At 44.3% G+C, this 17,330-nt stretch overlaps 3 protein-coding genes across 4 annotated transcripts; 2 read left to right on the top strand and 1 right to left on the bottom strand.

Moving 5' to 3' along the window:
* Position 1: 1 nt before the first annotated feature.
* Positions 2-3,310, bottom strand: LOC135497909 (uncharacterized). The gene is made up of 2 exons (XM_064787904.1): positions 3,256-3,310; positions 2-2,250 (listed from the first exon to the last, which is right to left on the bottom strand). Exon 2 carries the CDS (start codon positions 2,240-2,242, stop codon positions 56-58), a length of 2,187 nt encoding a protein of 728 aa, XP_064643974.1. The 5' UTR covers positions 2,243-2,250; positions 3,256-3,310; the 3' UTR covers positions 2-55.
* A 1,414-nt stretch (positions 3,311-4,724) lies between these two features.
* On the top strand, positions 4,725-13,169 carry LOC135498121 (amino acid transporter heavy chain SLC3A1-like). Of its 2 annotated transcripts, XM_064788291.1 has the most exons (15): positions 4,725-4,883; positions 5,734-5,853; positions 6,733-6,907; positions 7,206-7,360; positions 7,641-7,747; positions 8,273-8,458; positions 8,881-9,032; positions 9,278-9,403; positions 9,682-9,795; positions 10,348-10,463; positions 10,875-11,061; positions 11,192-11,341; positions 11,458-11,583; positions 11,897-12,051; positions 12,432-13,169. In XM_064788291.1, exons 2-15 carry the CDS (start codon positions 5,846-5,848, stop codon positions 12,643-12,645), a joined length of 1,971 nt encoding a protein of 656 aa, XP_064644361.1. In that variant the 5' UTR covers positions 4,725-4,883; positions 5,734-5,845; the 3' UTR covers positions 12,646-13,169. The 2 variants fall into 2 exon arrangements, with proteins under 2 accessions (XP_064644361.1, XP_064644362.1); XM_064788292.1 differs by lacking the exon at positions 5,734-5,853 and having other exon boundaries at positions 4,726-4,883.
* A 690-nt stretch (positions 13,170-13,859) lies between these two features.
* On the top strand, positions 13,860-17,130 carry LOC135498414 (carboxylesterase 5A-like). Its single transcript, XM_064788668.1, has 3 exons — positions 13,860-15,284; positions 15,586-15,902; positions 16,149-17,130. The coding sequence occupies exons 1-3, from the start codon at positions 13,923-13,925 to the stop codon at positions 16,549-16,551; spliced, it is 2,082 nt and encodes a 693-aa protein (XP_064644738.1). The 5' UTR covers positions 13,860-13,922; the 3' UTR covers positions 16,552-17,130.
* The last annotated feature ends 200 nt before the right edge of the window (positions 17,131-17,330 follow it).

Raw genomic sequence — 17,330 nt, 5'->3', positions numbered from 1 at the left:
CTACTAATAAAAGTGCTGGTTTAGGGATGTTTTCTCTTCTTTCAATGTCATACATTTAGACTTTCCTGAAAAGTTTGACATCCTTTGCTTGGACAATCACAAGATCTCCATTTCTATCCACGGCCACAGTCTTTAGTTTCTCAATCCCGTCCAAGTTAGAGAGAAGACAGCTGCTGCGTCCAACATCTATGGTGGTGCGCTTTGCAACTCGCTTGATCGGGATCTCCAGGACGGCGTTTTGGTTGTAATCCGCGGTGAACATGTACCGTCCGTTTGGAGACAGCGCAATGCTGCCAACACCGTACATGTCAGCGCAGGAGTTGTACTGGACCTTACGTGAGGAAGCAGACCTGTGGTTCTCATCTATGATGTACAGCCTGTAGTTAAGGAAGACTGGATCCTCCCGTACTCTGTTGGTGTTCTCGGGGTAGATGAAGCCACGGACGAACAGCTGCCCGTCCTCGCTGACATGCGCATCCTCTAACATGACATTCTCCTTCTCAAAGCCACGCAAGTTATTGTACAGGACGAAAACAACGCGGTGCTGCCCGTCCATATCTCCACATATATTGATCATAAATGTCTTGATTTCGTGGCGGAAGGTCACAATCAGCTTGTTGTCCATAATTTCAATATGGCGGGGAACTTCGTTTGGTGAAAAGCTGAACGTGCTGACCTCCTTTCCGTTTAGAGTGTACGTTACCACGCACCTGTTGGTGTCGTCTGCTAGCATCAGGTGACTGGATCCAAACCCCGCGATCTTGATATAGGTGTGTTTCTGGTAGCGGACACTGAACGCCCGCTTGCATTTAAATGTCTTGTTGGCATTCCTGCAAGACAGGACAAGAATTCCATTTTCCCATCCAAAGGCACTGCTATAGAACCCGACCAAAAGTCCAAGGTCATTGTTGGCCAGGGTCGTAGTGTGCTTGACGCTCAGCTGTGACAGTTCCTCGCCAGGTTTGGACAAATAGCTCGCGATCTCATCCGGAACAAAATGATTGGCCAAGGTGTACTTCTTCACCTCATCAGACGCGTGCAGTGATCGCAGCATCGACGCTGAGGGACTTCGGAGTATTCTAGGCGGCTCCAACAGAGCTTTGTAGCAGGGGTCGGAAGATATCGTAGACATAATGTCATTGATCGGATCCACAATACCCGCTACAGTAAGAGTAGATGAATCGTAGAACTCGGGACCATTCGGGCCGTAGTTGATCATCGGGAACCACTGTCGGTTGCTCTTGATCATCCTGCTAACACCGAGGAGGACATTGGTACTCGTATCCTGCTGCATGGCGCTCTTTAGGAGCTTATCGACCAGGTTCGCCACAATGGAATCCCCGTTCACTGTCTCCATTGACTGCTCGCCTTTCTCCGTCACCTGTGACCGCATCGACTCCAATTTGTGTCGCAGCTCCTCCATCCTCAACTCGATTTGCTCCTTGGTCTCGGAGAATTTGCGGCATTCATCTGACAGTTTCATTGTCAGCTTCTGCCTGTTGTCACGGAGGGATTCTTGACGACGTTTGTTGGCCTTCCGTAATGACGACAGACGCTCCCTGATCAGGGCGGAAGCATCCTCGAATGACACAGCTTTGTGCCCTGCGTGGGAAATTGACAGACACATTAAACATACGGGAATCTGACAGGTTCTCTCCGTGCAAAACATAGTTGCACGTTCGCTATGCGTTGGACAGCGTTCAAAGGATTCAGAAAATGTCTTGTTGTATTCATCCGTGGTGACCACGTGATGGAGTGACCTATCCGCGGAGCAATGCCTCGGGGAGCAATCGCCGCACATCCAAGCGTTGCATTCGTAACAAAAATGCTGTGCAGACTCCCCTGGAAGATTTTGGCAGTCCTTCTTACAAATGGTATTGGTGCGAACCAGATGATTTATGATTCCAAAGTCTAGGTTTAGACTCTGCAAGTTCGACAGCCCCGTATTTTGGGCGTGGAAGCTCTTCAGACAGCACGGACAGGACAAGATGATCGGCTTATTCTTAGGTTTCTCCTGGCACTCCCGAATGTTTTCATCTGAGACTGGCGCTTTCATTGCTCCGTCGTCTACCTCGTGACTCCTGAGCGAAGTCTCCAGTTGCTGGAGGCAGGAAATACACATCACGTGACCGCACGGCAGAAGCTTTCCCATGATGTGTTTGGGATTCTGGCCGCACTTGCAGCATTTTGCCAACATATTCAGTACTTCTTCAAGACCTGTGTTCGCTTGAGGGTCGGCCATGATGTCTCCTGAAATATAACGAAGGATTTCGCGCTCTATCATATGTACGATTGATTTGTAAAAATCCGCCGCTTTACCCACAGCAATGAAACATAAGGGTCTACCTTGGGACGAGATTTGGAGACGGAGTTCTGCTATGCCATCCGTCGGTTGGTAGATGATGCTGGTTCATGATGTTCGTGGGCACAAAAGCCCGACGATCAGCAAAAAACACACGGGGCACATCAACACCTGGGGCACAACGTATGGACACGATGATAGAAGGCAACTGCTGCCACCTTACGGTTCCTAACGGAATTGACAGTAATATCGTGATGCAACCTGGGGCAATACGCAGGAACGTTACCGAGCGACAAGCTCACATTCAGATAGCAGCTAAATGAAGTGCACAACACTAAGTTATGGACCCGCATTTCTTGGGCGCCAGGCCGTTTAAGAAAGAATCTCGTTTACAGGCCGATGGCATAATTCTGTTATACCAACCAGAGATACATTTCATTTACCTCCCAACTGGGTGCGAGCTTGTGCGTAATGTTGCTTGTTATGGTCAAATCCAACTACACGTATATCGCCTTCGTGTAATTTCCAAGAAGGCCCTCCCCTGGCATAAGAATCAGAAGCAAAGCTGTGACAGGCTTGATTGATTCCGTATACTCCGATGCATGTATTGACCATATTACGACACAGATTCACATGACAGGATGTAGGCCTATCGGGAGTCTTCCTTGCTCATCCTAGACAATTCGAAAGTGGCACAGACTGAAGCATTCAGAAAATATTGACCTTGGCTCACCTTCAGAGTTGTAAATGAATTTGTTTTAATGGTGAATTCTATCAAAAATGACTTCCTGGTGGATTGGTAGCCGCATTTACAGTGTACACGTTTATGTAGGTCACCAGGCCACTTAGATTAGTAGACGGGTGTTGGGTTACATATTACTGCTCGTTGTTGTTCATAGGACCACATCACAAAATCAGTACAATGCACATAATGTACACTACTCCCTACTCACGCTTTTGGCCGAACTCCGACCTTAAGGAATTATAGGGACATTGGTTATGCGTATATATACACTAGTGATATATATCACAGGTACCATATCACATGTACGAAGTGACGTTATTCATGGCCTTTATAACGATCGGTCAAAGATCAACAACAATAACAACTTCATGCATAGCGACTAACGCGCCCCCGTGCGGAGGCGCATTATGACAATCACGGCCAATAGTGATGATACCTGAAAGTCAAGGGCAGGCCAAACAAAAGACCTGTCTTGAACAAGATCTTGTGCACCATTGACAAGAACCGTCACTATCTGATCAAAGTTCGGAATAAATAAGCCAATGTCATGATATAGTCATCACTAGGACCAATTGCGGTGGCCACCGATGTCATCAAGACAATGACCAACATTTTTTAAATGGCTTCCAGCAGGACCGCGACTTCTCCAAACAGTATAATGAAAAACCATTGAACTGCAATAAACACTGCATAAGAACAGGGTCTACCCATATGCCTGCATAAAATTCACAAGCTATATCAAAAACTGCCTCGCGCACAAAACTGGCGAAAATCATAATTCTTGAGATCCGTGTGATACTACCAGTGGCGGCGCATGGTGGCAAGCATTGGTATTATCCTCCTGGCCAAGTAAATACCACGCCCAAATTGTCCCTTTTATAGCTTATGTATTAAACATCGTGTGTGCATGATATATGACATCATGTATGGTTTACATGTCCATATGCATGGGTTTTGTGTGTCACCTATTATCTCGAAGGACCAAACAGGTTATTTTGTACATGGATATGCAAATAAATATTTACCTATCGACCGGTTGATAACAACTTTATTGTACTACATGTATGTAGGTAAATCAGTTTGTCTAAACTCATTTCGAAAATATCTTGCGAGGTGCCTCATGCACACTGTTGATTCCTGCACATTCGCGTTCCACAATGCGCATTCGGCAAAAGTATTCTCCATTAAAATTGTAAATGCAGAATACGAAGTGCGTAGCAAACTTGCGATTGACCTCGAGCCTGGCTTTCAAAGTTAGCGAACCTTCCATCGGCGTTAGCGGTAATGTTGGCGTTCAGTCATAACGCAATTATGGTTACTCAAAGTTATTAAAGGAGGTAACGTTTAGTTGAGGTTCCGCTGACGTTTGTCTCTAACGCTGATTCAGCAACTGGGCCTGGCATTTTGGAAAAAAAAATCGTTTCATCGAAAGCGTGCGGCTACAAAGTTTTTCTTAAGAAAAACAAAAGGAAAATAGCCGTGTTATCATAGTGTAAGCTTTAACATAAACGCCGTGACGATATCTGAAACGCTCAATAGTCTTTCAACGAGCAAGGCGCAGACAAAACACTCAGAGATTGTTACGTGAGGCCGGGTGAACCCGTCTAAAAATATTTTAAAGTCTTTGTGGTGGTGCAAACAACTATTTGAACCATTCACCCGAATTACAGAACAGGGCATGATCACGCCTTTGATATGTGCTACAAGCATTGGAGACCTCTCGTTGACAAACGGTGGGCGAGTCGATGGATATTAAGTTTATGACAACTCGTATTCTTTTGCTGTGTTGCTTTCCAGTACCTCAGATTACCGGAGTCTTTGCACACCAGAATTGAGGTGAGTTTATAGTTTTCTGTTTCAACCGCGATCTCACGATATTTGCCGATAATCTGACACACTTGTGCGCTGATTTCGCGCATTATTTTCAGGCAGTATCGAGTGCCATCTCTACAAGAACGTTCTATATCACTTTTATGCCTTGGCATGCTCTGAAGGGTTACCTATCATCATTTTAAAAACAGCGAGAACTCGCCGAACGAATACAAAGAGGTCGAAAAAAATCCGAGAATGACAAGCTTGTCCAATTTATAGTGTTTGGAGGAGTGGAAAGATTAAATTTTGCTTTAATAAGTGTATGCTAGTAAGCGGGCAATGTAATCAGGGCTGGCGTGTACGAAACAAGTCTTGTCACTAACGCCGGTGTAATGTTTTTGAGTGTTTCTGTTTTTGAGTGTTTCCCCTCATTGTTTGGGAACGCTCAAAAATAGATTGACGAGTTTTTCTGTGTATCCCCCCTATTGAAAAGTCATGGTCTCTCTAGCTGCCTATTGTTTGGAAACACTGAAACATGGGGAACAACCACAGATGTTACACCGGCGTTAACCGAACCTAGCGTTAAGCCTAACTTGGCTTTAAGTCTAATGGACTTATAACTGAAGATAACTGAAGGAGATAACTCCAAGTTAAATTAACGTCAGTGTCTATAACAATAACAAATTGTTTTCAGCAACCAGGCCCAATTACATTTAATTGAGACTCTCATGGTCTCACAGTCCCTTTAAATGTAGGGTGTTTGATAGGATACAAAAACTTTGGTGTTTATATGATGCATGACAGAAGGGCCAACTCCGCTTCTTTGCAATACGTGATTAACACCAAGTTGATGTGTCCCCGTCAATATCTTTAGGTAATTGCCGCTGCCCAGCCTACCGCAGGAGTTGAATTGCTATAATACTTTCAAAGCAATACAGCATTGCCACTTCATCCTCTGACGGAATAGAATATTATAATCGAGCAAAATGTTCAGGTAGCAAACTGACTGTTCTTTCCCTTTAAGCTTGCTGGAACAAGTCCCGCCAAATATTTCGCCATTTCGATCCTCGCGATGTATTCAAACCCCTTCCGTGTCTGATTGAAGGCTCTGCTATATGGACCCCATCCTGTTGTCAGGGTTATGGACCACTAAATCATGCTTTTTGTTTGCTTTATCCCCTCTACCCATACCCTCGACACACTCAGAATAAAGGTTTTTTAGGTTTTGAAAACCCCTTTTAGGGGTTTTTCGGCTAACACAAATATACACTCCTCAGAGGTTTTTCGGTAAAGTGAAAACCCCAAAAACCTCTAAGGCTTTTTCATATCGCTGAAAGGCATTTTAGGGGTGCATATCTGTTTTTCAAAAGTGTGTACGGTGAAATAGGTCATGACGATCTCATAAATTTCACTGATGGGCTTACGTACCACAAAATAAGCTTGCTTTTTCCATGCGTCTTTATGTACATGTATAAAGCGTAACCTTTTTCTGGGCATTTGATTCCGGATAGCTTCGCAATTGGTTTTTGGGCTTGTCCTACAATATATTTTGTAAAATTTGGTTTAATTCCCAATTTTCTTGATGTCACCAACAACCGACATGTTTGTATGGATCCGATGGTTTGAGTGGTTCTCTACTGCGGTAAAGTCGCATTTTGCTGACTCAGCTTTATTTCGGGAAATTGTCATCAACCCACCGTCTTACTCTATTGTGTAACCCATCATAGCGTTTTACTCTATAAATTATTCGGAACACACCACCCGTACCATGTAAATAAACGAAAACTAAACCAAGTAAGGATTTTGAAAGCTCTTCTGTGAAATTCAACTGAAAATTAGTAATAAAACCGCTGGCATTTTCCTTATGACACAGCACAAAGATTTCGCCGGAACCAAGTCAGGACAACGAAGTAGAAAGAGTTGAGATGCAGAGCGAGAAATACTCTTTGGAGGTCGAGCTTGGCCAAGATGGTGGGAAACCAAAAAAGAATGTGGAGGACGTCATTGCAATAGAGGACCCTGACCCCCAGAAAGCTGAAGAGATAAAGGTAGGATTGAGCCAATGTCGTGTAGGCTTTGTAGTAGTCGAAAATGTTACCCCGCTATTCCTGTGTTCTGATGGATTATGTTATATGTTTCTATAAAGACCATGACTGAATACCTCAGAGATTAAAGTGCATAACAGGATTTTTTGTTGCCCGGACATTCTGTCCAAGGACATTTCAAACTTTTTCACCCCACGAACGAGATGTTCATCTGACTTGCTGGTTGAGTTCTATCGTAATAGGAGAAGTCACGGTCCTGCTAGAAGACCAACATATCTCATGCCCTACTTGTCCATTTAAGGTGAAGCCATATGCAGGCATGGGGAAAGAGGAGCTTTTGCAACATTCTGGGACCAGAGTCTGGAAAAATATGAGAAATATCTTCATCTGGTTCTTTTTCCTGTGCTGGGTGGTACTGGTCTGCACCAGCATTGCCCTCATTGTAGTCTTCCCGAGGTAAGGCGTGTTTACATCGTACTGGTACGCAAAGGTATTATTACCAAGCTGTCGGCTGTGGCTACCCAGTTTCCATCATCGAAATCCAAATACATGTAAAATGGAAAATCTGAAATCTAACTGAATTATCACGCTATTTCGATTTCGATCCCGACTTTATCTACAGCCAGTGCCTTAGCGCATGATTCATCATTCGAATCAGGCAAACTTAATTTCGTTAGATGGAAAGAGTTCAAAGGCATCAACGACACAATTTCTTAGTATTTTGAGTGTCTTTTAGATGCAAGGTAGCCAAGAAGACTGCTTGGTGGGAGGAAACGACAGTGTATTGGATTTATCCCAAGAGTTTTCAAGATTCAGACAAAAATGGCAGAGGTGACATCAAAGGTATTAAAAATCAAATCCCCGCACAGTGGGGCGCGCTCGCTATTCTTGTAATTGTTCCTAGGATGGACGCTAGTAGTTTAACGTTCACTCCCGGCGGTTCAAGTACTGATTGACCCCTGATGACGTAATCGTCTTAAAGTGCACTCAGTGCATAAACATTTGGAGAGGCATTTAAACTGCAACGCTTCTTGCTGACAGAACATACAAGACAGAGCTGTACCCTGAGGAAGAGATTGAGGCAACTCATTTCACTAACTAAGTGTTAACTTAACTTGGTGGTATCTCCTTCAATAAAGCCCATGGACTCAACGCCAAGTTAATGATAACGCAAAATCATTCAATTGACTAGCAACAATACGTCGGCTAAATTATTGGCGACTGAAAAGGCCAGGAGACTTTGTCAAAATCTGCATAATGCGCATTCGAGATACAACCGTTGACGAGTGTCCGGCAGAACCCTGAGAGCAATGGACACAGGGCCGAGGTTTAGGGCAAGGTGACATTCTATTCACATTCTAACTTCAGGCATCGAGAACAGGCTCGGCCATCTCACCGATATCGGGGTTGATACATTTCTCCTTGATACTATTTTACAAAACGGAGGGGAACCATCGGAAAGTGGATATGACGTCACAAGCTTTGTTAACATTGATCCAGTCTATGGAAATTTGATGGCTGTGGAAAGTTTGATAAACAAGACCCACGAGAAAGGTAAGAAAAGCAGAAATCATGATCTTGCGTAATTAAACAGTTCAGAGCCATATCCGATACCCAAGGAGGATTCCGCTGTGACGTCACATCACGTGATCAAATCCCATATTACTGATCGCTATGGCCAATCAGATTCAGTCTACTGACAGCACCAGCACTGCACCTTGTCCGATACCTTCTTTCCATTCGGACCTTGTACTTAAGAGAACTTGGCGTCGACCTCGTTCCTATCCTGATTCTGGCAAATAATGCGAGTAGCGTTGGCAGTATTCACAATGTCATGATGATTAAAATCTGACACTAGCGTACATAACATGTACTCTAGGTTTAAACCATATCCTAGGTTTTCTGAGCCTAGAAAATAGACATAGTGAATTAAAGTTATGATTCAATGTTGAGATATTTTATGCATTGCATCTCAGGTCTGCACCTTCTGATGACCTTCATCCCCAACCACACTGGAACCAAGCATGCCTGGTTCATTGAGAGTGCAAAGGACAAAACAAACGCTTACAGGAACTTCTTCATCTGGAGGGATTGTGGAAGCGCTGGCACCCAACCTCCAAACAACTGGGTAAGGGTCGATACTTTTTCAACACAATCTTGTTACCTTTGAGTAAGAATCAGAGAGTCACTTATGATAAAGCTCGCTTCCACTAAAAGGTTTTCCTACTGGGTATGCTTCGGTTGAGGACTTCACGGGGGTTTTGAAATAAGTATAGGACATGATTGTATAAGAAATAAATCCATTAGTTTCAGCCATTTTCGAATGTCCTTTTTCTGATATCAAGTTCTTGAAGTAATGTCTTTTTTCAACAGCTTAGCATGTTTGATAAAAGCGCCTGGACATTTAACGCCAATCGCACACAGTGTTACTTCCACCAAGGCACCGAGTTCCAGCCAGACCTTAACCTGAGGAATACCCAGGTCCAGAAAGAAATAGAGGTATGCACTTCATCGTTAGGATTTAGATGGTAACAAATGTAGGGCAGCGCAGCTTTTGATCGAGAAGTTACGGCTTCGACTTGCAGCCGAGTGACTTCATTGTTCCTTTACTGGCTGAGCTCAAATTAGTGCTTTATCGTGATCCTTACTATGAGAGCGGGATAATAATCATTCCCATAAAGGGTCGGTACCATTAATGTGAAGGTTCAAATAGATGAAGACGAAAATCATTGTGAATACATGTAATTACAAAATGGCATTTGAATCCTTGTTTCCAGAAAGCCATGACGTTCTGGTTGGAGAAGGGCGTAGACGGATTCTACATCCCCCGGGCTTCCTACCTGTTCGAGGACTACGATCTACGAAATGAAACAACAAACCCAAGTGGCAATGTGAGCTTTTATAACTCAATTTCAACGGGCTGTGAAAATGCTTCTTCCACACTACACAATGTTTTCCGCTGCTGCAGTATTTGTAGCGCATTCTTCTGCAAACATGCCTTTGCCCACGCGGTAACGTGACGAAAATAGCATAAAAAGGCCTGATGGGAATACGCTGCGTAACCTGTTACTGTGGAGGAGCGGCCTTTGACTGTTCCTTCAGTCATTACGCTTGTTGAGTCCAAAATACCTCCCTTTCGTGATAGAAACAGACACTAAACCATCCGACAGGAAGGGATTGCTTGGCGTGTCTATAAGAATCTCGGCAGACGCATCCGAAATCGATCTTTCATAGGGAAGAAGTCCACAACCAGTTTAAGCGAAAGAATACTAATCCTGCATGATAAAAGCGGTATAAAGTGTCAATCTGCTCTCTCTACAACTTTATTAATTTAGTGACCACCCCAAAGTTTTAACTAATACCTGCAGGTTGAAACGTCGATTTTGTAAATATGAGGCTAATAGGAAAGTAACGTGGAAATTATCATTCAATTTTTTTCCAAGGGTTACAACTCTCTGATGCACAACTACACCCAGAATCTTGCGGACACCCATGGCATGATTAAGCGTTGGCGCAGATTCCTCGACGACTTCAGCCTGCAGAACAATGTCAGCGCCAAGTATGTACATCTGTAACCTTAGGGAGTCGAGTCTACCTGGAAACGAGATGTGGGGACGTAGTCCCTCCGATACCATTCGTCGTCGTCGCCATATTGGGGAATCAGTCTGCGTCGTTTCCACATGACGATTGTGAAGAGGTCACGCAGATGGGCAGTATTGATCTCCTCTAAATTATCGTGCATATCGATATTTGAGCAGTTCTTTTCTATATATGTTCACTGGTATTGACATAGCTCAGTAACTTGATAAAGAATGTTTGTAGCTGATTTTAACGTAAACGATTTTAGAAGTGAGATCGAAAGAAGTAGTTTTTTGCGCCAATGATGCCATCAATGGCGGATTTGTAGTGAAGTTCGAGTCGATTCTCTTGGAATTGAGTATTGGTATTGTAGATTTCCTTCATTGTGCAGGTTCCTTCTTCTCGACGGATGGGGCACGACCCCGGAAGAAGCAAAGCAGTACTATGAGGCTGACGAGGCTATTGAGCTGGTGAACCACAGGCTGCAGGCGATGGAGAACACCTGCAATGGCAAGTGCGTCAAGGGGTTGGTCGAAGGCTGGCTCACGGGGATTGGTGCGCAGAGGACCAATTGGCCGGTGAGTCTGAATACTGTTGAAGATCTCGGTACCTTTCTGTTTTCTGAATGTGTATTCTCTTGTATAGTTTGCATAATTCTAGCAGACAAGTCATTACATTTTCAATGCTGCATGTATTTTCACGATTCAGGTGACCTCACCATCGCTGTCCCGGCCTGCCAACAGATTTGGAGTCAACTACCTGAATGCCTTGAACATGCTCTCCCTCCTGTTGCCCGGGACTGGCTTGGTATACTACGGGGATGAACTGGGTATGGTGGATTCAGCAGCGACAGGCCTTGTAAGTAACGAGTGTTGTGCGTTTGCATTCAACGGTAGAAAACATCCCATACAAGTCACCATTCGCTTTATGAGCTCCATTTGATGGTGCAATTAACGTATGATTTCTCATTTCAGAGCGACCCAATGGATGCCTACCGTAGCCCTATGCAATGGAGTAATGCAACCAACGCTGGTTTCACCGACGCCGCAGTGACCCCCTGGCTTCAGGTCAACAGTGATGCTGCCGATATCAATGTCTTGGTAAGTACGTTCATCCTGATCTAGCTTTGGAATGCGTAGTGTGTAGTTTTTCGAAGTGATCAAACCGGCATGAGAACGGAAAAGGTTTGGTTGTTAATGTGACATTTCTGAGGTGACCTTTTCGGATATAATCTCCAATACATCATCATATCAAAACCGACCGTTTCCAACTCGTTGTTCAGAAAAGCAAAAAACCAAATATGTGGCCCTCCCTGTGGTCACATATGCATGCAATTTTACAATGTTTCTATTGTGTACATGACACCAAAATAATATTGAAATATCTACAGAGTCATATTATTCCTGTCAACAGCTAGAGAAGGAGATTGTCAACTCGACCTTGACCTTTTACAAGAGTGTCCTCGCCCTCAGGAAACAGGCGGCTATCAAGCAGAGTGACAACATGCACTATGCAGTAGTCAACGACAATGTGTTTTCATTCGTCAAGGAGTGGGACGGGGTTGCAAGGTGAGGATGGAGACCACTTATCATATCGACTGACAAGGATTCAATGGCTGTACCACTGGATTGCCCGGTGATCATGTGTAGCGAGCCTATATTGAAAGTTGCCAAATCTGTTCTTTCTGCGCCTGTAGTGTTATGATACTGGTTGGAGATAATACACTCAACTTGGAAGAAGAAGAGGAAAAAGTTGCATGCCGTTGTGTGTCGTAATTGATTCTGGTCACTATAGCTTTGATGTACGTTGTAAAGCTGTAATGGGCCTCTAAAACGCGTTAAACACGTTAGGCTCAAGCATACGCATACCGAGAGCAGATGATGCTGTTGTGTTCAGAGCACTATTTACCGTATGAGTCTTCATAATTTTATGATCTGCATCTTTGTAGGTATCTTGTTGCCATTAACTTTGGTATTGCCACCTCCAAAGATGACTATCCCGCAGCACTCTCCGTGATTCCGGCGGAAGCGACCGTTATCTTGACGACAGAAAACGGGGTCTCCTACAAGATGGAGGACAAAGTCGAAACGAAGAAACTAGAACTTGGGCCTCAGCAGGGGGTGGTTCTCACATGGGATTATATCATTAAAGAACACCTGTAAACACTGTAGATGAATTGAAGAGTAATTTGATTTCGAAAATGTAACCGTAGACTGATTAACTTTTATGTTTCCGTCCTGTAGTTTTCAAAGTTGACTTTGATGTTTTACACCTAATGTTGTTTGCTATACCTTGTGCCTCGCTTTAGTGAGCTTGGCTTGGTACAAAATGTTGAAGCAGCCAAAAGGCAGTCAAATCACATATCTGTGCTTAGTTTCAGTGCTTAGTTTAGTTTAGAATCGAAATTGATATCTCACTGTAGGTAGACCCACAATTGGCTGTCTCACCAAACAACATCAGGTAGAGGAGTCATTTTGTCGAAATCCCCGGCGACGTGCCTCGGTTTAGGCCTATAAGTTATATATTTTAGCTCCACGCCTAAGACGACCACCAAATCCAGTTCGATATCAATTTCTTGTAATTGTAATTTTCATTGATAATGATACAGAAGTTCGCAGGTAAATAATGGAGGCCGACGTATAACATAATTCAATTGGAACCGAATAAAGTCCATACCATCGCAATATCTTTTCTTTGTTATTCAGTGTACAGGTATTTAGCAAATAAATGTCCGATGGAATCTTCATAATAAACAGGGTGTCCGAAAAAGTTGGCAAAAGGGTACACCCTTGGTAATGGTTTACATACAGTAGTTCACTTTTACATATATTTCACGTTGTCACTTGTAACGAACAAAACATCTCCGAAGATCGAGTTACATGAAATTCACTATGTGACCTTTCACCCTCACATGTATGTCATTCGGTGTCATTCTCAAGCCTGTTTGTAACAAGCAACCGATGAACCACCGATATACACATCTCGGGGATCGATAGCAAGCCAACGCTAAAGCCAGGGAAGCGAACACCTCCGGCTGAGACTTATTCAAAAACAGAAATAATGTCTACTCCGTCGTGCCACATGAAAAAGACAGGGCGGGCCGTCCTCAATAAACCTTATTCTTCAGCAATAACATTACTTACATCGATGAACACCTAGATCAAGCTATGTAATTTTGTGAGAATCCTTTTCAATAACCATTGTCACGCGTGTATTCTTTGCTTTGAAAACATTTGAGGTGGATATACTTCATACATACATGCCATTGTACAAGGTCCCTAGAGCAACGGTTAATTGACCTTGCATCGGTTTGTTAGAATTAAACTAATATCATAAGCGGACGATTTGGTCAACGAAGAGCCCTGCAAAGTTCGACTAAGTTAAAGAAAGGTCTTAAGGAAGGTGCGGTATTTGGGAGGACTGCCTGCAAGCAAATGGAATGGCTTTCAACATGTTCAAGTCAGCAGTGGAAAACAACTTCCCAAAATTGATCCTTTTACTGAGTTTAACAGGACTTATTTCTGCTGCAAACAACCCTTTTTTCGTAGGATACAACACCGTCGAAACTAATGCAGGAACCATCAAGGGCTCCAGGGAGAACATCTCATCATTCGGGAAAACCTACGAGTATTTCGTGTACCGCGGGATTCGCTATGCGAAGAATCCGACAGGGGATCTCCGATTTGCGAGGCCCGTCCCAGTGGATAAGTTTCAGGGGGTCTTTGATGCAACGGAGTATACTGTCTCCTGTCCCCAGTCGAAGTTTGGATTCGCCATAGATAGTACATCGGCCGACCCAATGTACCATCAGAGGACGGGAGAGGACTGTTTATCTTTGAACGTCTTTACACCCTCAGATGGCGGCAGGGGAAAACCGGTAATGGTGTATATTTACGGCGGTGGCTGGGTCGTTGGCTCTTCTCAAATCTATTTTGGCGGACTGTTGGCACCGTTTGGTGATGTCGTTTACGTCGTCATGAATTTTCGATTAGGCGCTTTTGGATTTTTGAGCACAGGAGACACAAATGCACCGGGGAACGCAGCATATTTTGACCAGTTATTGGCATTAAAGTGGGTCAGGAATAATATTGAAGCTTTCGGTGGTGATCCGGACCTGGTGACTATTTTTGGCGAGTCTGCTGGTGGCTATGATGTGACCGCACACGCTATCTCCCCGCTCTCCGGTGGACTTGGTCTGTTCAAGCGGGTGATAGCGCAGAGCGGAGTTGCCGTGACCCCTATCACTGCCCCGATGCAGATCAACCCACAGGTACCCTTTTTCACCAAAAACCTCGGCTACAATCTCCAATGCAACGACTCCAATAACCCAGCGCTGACGAACTCGAAGTTACTCGTTGAGTGTCTCAGGAAAAAGAGTGTCGAAGACATCATAAAATTCACCGATGTCGCCGGTCTGCCCGCGGATGCCATCAAGAAGGGCCCGGCCCTATTTGGACCTGTCATAGACGGAGATTTCTTCCCTCTGCACCCCGCCGCCCTGCAACAAAACCCCAACCTCACAGTCTACAAATCGTTCAAGGATTTCGACCTCTTAGTCTCAGTCAACAGCAATGATGGAGAGTCCATGTTTAAGAGCCTTATCGCCCAAGGCCGGTTCAAAGCGTGGGGTGTCCCTCCTCCTTTCCTGATTTCAAAGGACGTGATGCACGAGCAGGTTCTTCCCTTCGCCTTCCCTCCCCCTATGTATCCCAGCGGTGTTGCCAGAGCGGTCGAGCAGGAATACATCCTCGATTCCGACATCGCAAACTCTTCAGTGCAGCGTCGAGACAACTTCATTCAGGTAAGCAAGAGGTTAAGGAAGCCAACTTGAAGGTATACTTGTGATGTCCTCCATCTTAACTGCTTATTCCGATATCGTCAATTTAAATCGATACATTATTAATGCATTTGATCACAAATTTAATTTAATTTAAGGGCATTGCTTCGAAAGAAAATTGGTATTCTCTATCTATCCACAAAGAATCTCTGAAACATGGTGTGTTTTTCGCGTCAAGCTCACAAATGGGAACGATGCATTCCTCGATATCTAAAGTAATCGACTTACAGAATGCAGTGTGTAGTGTTGAGTTACTTTCCAACAGGCCTACACAGATCACTTCTTCCTCGCCCCCTCCATAGCTGCAGCCAATACACACGTACTCATGCAATCGCCAGGACCAGACCGCAGAAAGACCTTCTTCTTCCAATTCGACCACAACTCGCCGGTGTTTCCAAGGATGTTCGGCCCAGGGAAAGCCACCCATGGTTCCGATCTGTTCTACACCTTTGGCTATGCTGCCATGATGGATAACATGAACAAGATGAACGTGACCTTACCACGGAATGCAGTCTTGACATCCGTGGATGTAGAGCTGGCCAAGGCGGCGCTGACCTATTTCACAAACTTTGCTAAATTTGGGTATGTCCATTCATCAGAGACAGGGTAGAGTACATGATTTTCTTTCGGATCAGTTTTAGTGCAGTGAGCTATATGTCATCCATCAGTTTGGTTCTCTGGCAGGCACCGCCACAAGTCTAAACCGACACATCACTCTCTGTCGTTCAATAGTACAAAAAGTTAAAAAAAACAAAACTAAAACTTGGGTTAGTTTATGGTTCTATAATAGAAAAAAAGAAGTATCAAGAAATTGTTGCTTATTTTCAGAAACACTAACGGAAATGGAACCGCCTCTCCTTACCCAAAATGGCCACCATACACATTAGAAGACAAAAACTACATGAATTTCGGCTCCAACGCTACTTCCATCATCCTAACCGCTTCCAAGGACCTCCGGCCCCGAGCTGCTGCCTTTTGGATTGACTATATCCCGTTCGTGGCGAGGCGGACCTGCCCGAAGCCCCAATCCTGCGCGACACCAACTTGCCCACCACTGCTGGACCAGTACATCGGCTACCTGAGGCTGACCGTGGGACAAGCCCAGATGGTCATCATGATATTTGCCGTGGCGACGGGAGTTTTTGGATCAGTCGTTTTAATACTGCTGACGGCGTACTGTAAGCTGAGACACTCGTTGAAGCATTCTGATAAAATGGTGATCATGAAATGAGTTGAAGGGCACGTGAGCCTGCATACCGTCGATTCTCTAATAGTTATTGACAGAATCGTATGCCCTTTTATCACCTTGCAACAATTAACAATAGGAAGTGACTATTTGGCAAGCCCGGCTCACCAAACAGCGCCTTTTTTCTGCCCTAGATGGAGAGCCGAACTCATGCATATTCAACCATCCAGGAACTCATTATCATTCGTGGCAACACGGTCAGCAACACTGGAGTTACAGTGAAACGTCTTTAGAAATGCACACTAATGCATTTAACATGCTTATCAGTTAAATCACGTTTATGACTTTTTTTGTAAATCCATACAGTCATGTACATGTACATGCTTCTTCATGGATTATCGACCAAAACCCGAGTTTAGTAACAGAAATTGAATCGAGAGCGGGAAGTCGGCCATTGTTAAATATGCGCATATAAATTCGAATATGACGTCACTGCTCTCTGATTGGCCAACATGTTGTAACCTCTCCGGCTCGCCAAAGAGGGTAGTATTTTTGCCCTGTTTGGCAAGCCCGGCTTGCCGAATAGGGTGGCTTTTTAGTGCTGTTTGACAAGCGGCTCTCCAAACATGACAAAAAAGGATGCCTGTTCGGCGAGCGGCTTGCCAAATAACCCATCCGTCGAATTAGGTCATAGATAGCCCATTAATGTATTGTAGAGAAATCAAAACAAGCAATGCTTGTTTGCACCGTGTATGCACTGGAGTTACAGTTTTGTTGTAGCAGATTTTGAGAAATGTTCTATTTGGAGCCATACTCGCTGGTCA

The sequence above is a fragment of the Lineus longissimus genome, chromosome 13, assembly GCF_910592395.1.
Source record: "Lineus longissimus chromosome 13, tnLinLong1.2, whole genome shotgun sequence".
NCBI lineage: Eukaryota > Metazoa > Nemertea > Pilidiophora > Heteronemertea > Lineidae > Lineus > Lineus longissimus.
The sequence above is the reverse complement of the archived record's forward strand: the minus strand, read 5'-3'. Positions and strand labels throughout refer to the sequence as shown.

Bases quoted from the DNA above. Each gene is read 5' to 3' on its own strand.
- LOC135497909 (XM_064787904.1), bottom strand. From the start codon at position 2,242: ATGGCCGACCCTCAAGCGAACACAGGTCTTGAAGAAGTACTGAATATG.
- LOC135498121 (XM_064788291.1), top strand. The intron at 9,033-9,277 runs GTAAGGGTCGAT...TTTTTTCAACAG, and splicing joins CCCAACCTCCAAACAACTGG to CTTAGCATGTTTGATAAAAG. The intron at 10,464-10,874 runs GTATGTACATCT...TTCATTGTGCAG, and splicing joins CAGAACAATGTCAGCGCCAA to GTTCCTTCTTCTCGACGGAT.
- LOC135498414 (XM_064788668.1), top strand. From the start codon at position 13,923: ATGGCTTTCAACATGTTCAAGTCAGCAGTGGAAAACAACTTCCCAAAA. The intron at 15,285-15,585 runs GTAAGCAAGAGG...ACTTTCCAACAG, and splicing joins GTCGAGACAACTTCATTCAG to GCCTACACAGATCACTTCTT. The intron at 15,903-16,148 runs GTATGTCCATTC...GCTTATTTTCAG, and splicing joins ACAAACTTTGCTAAATTTGG to AAACACTAACGGAAATGGAA.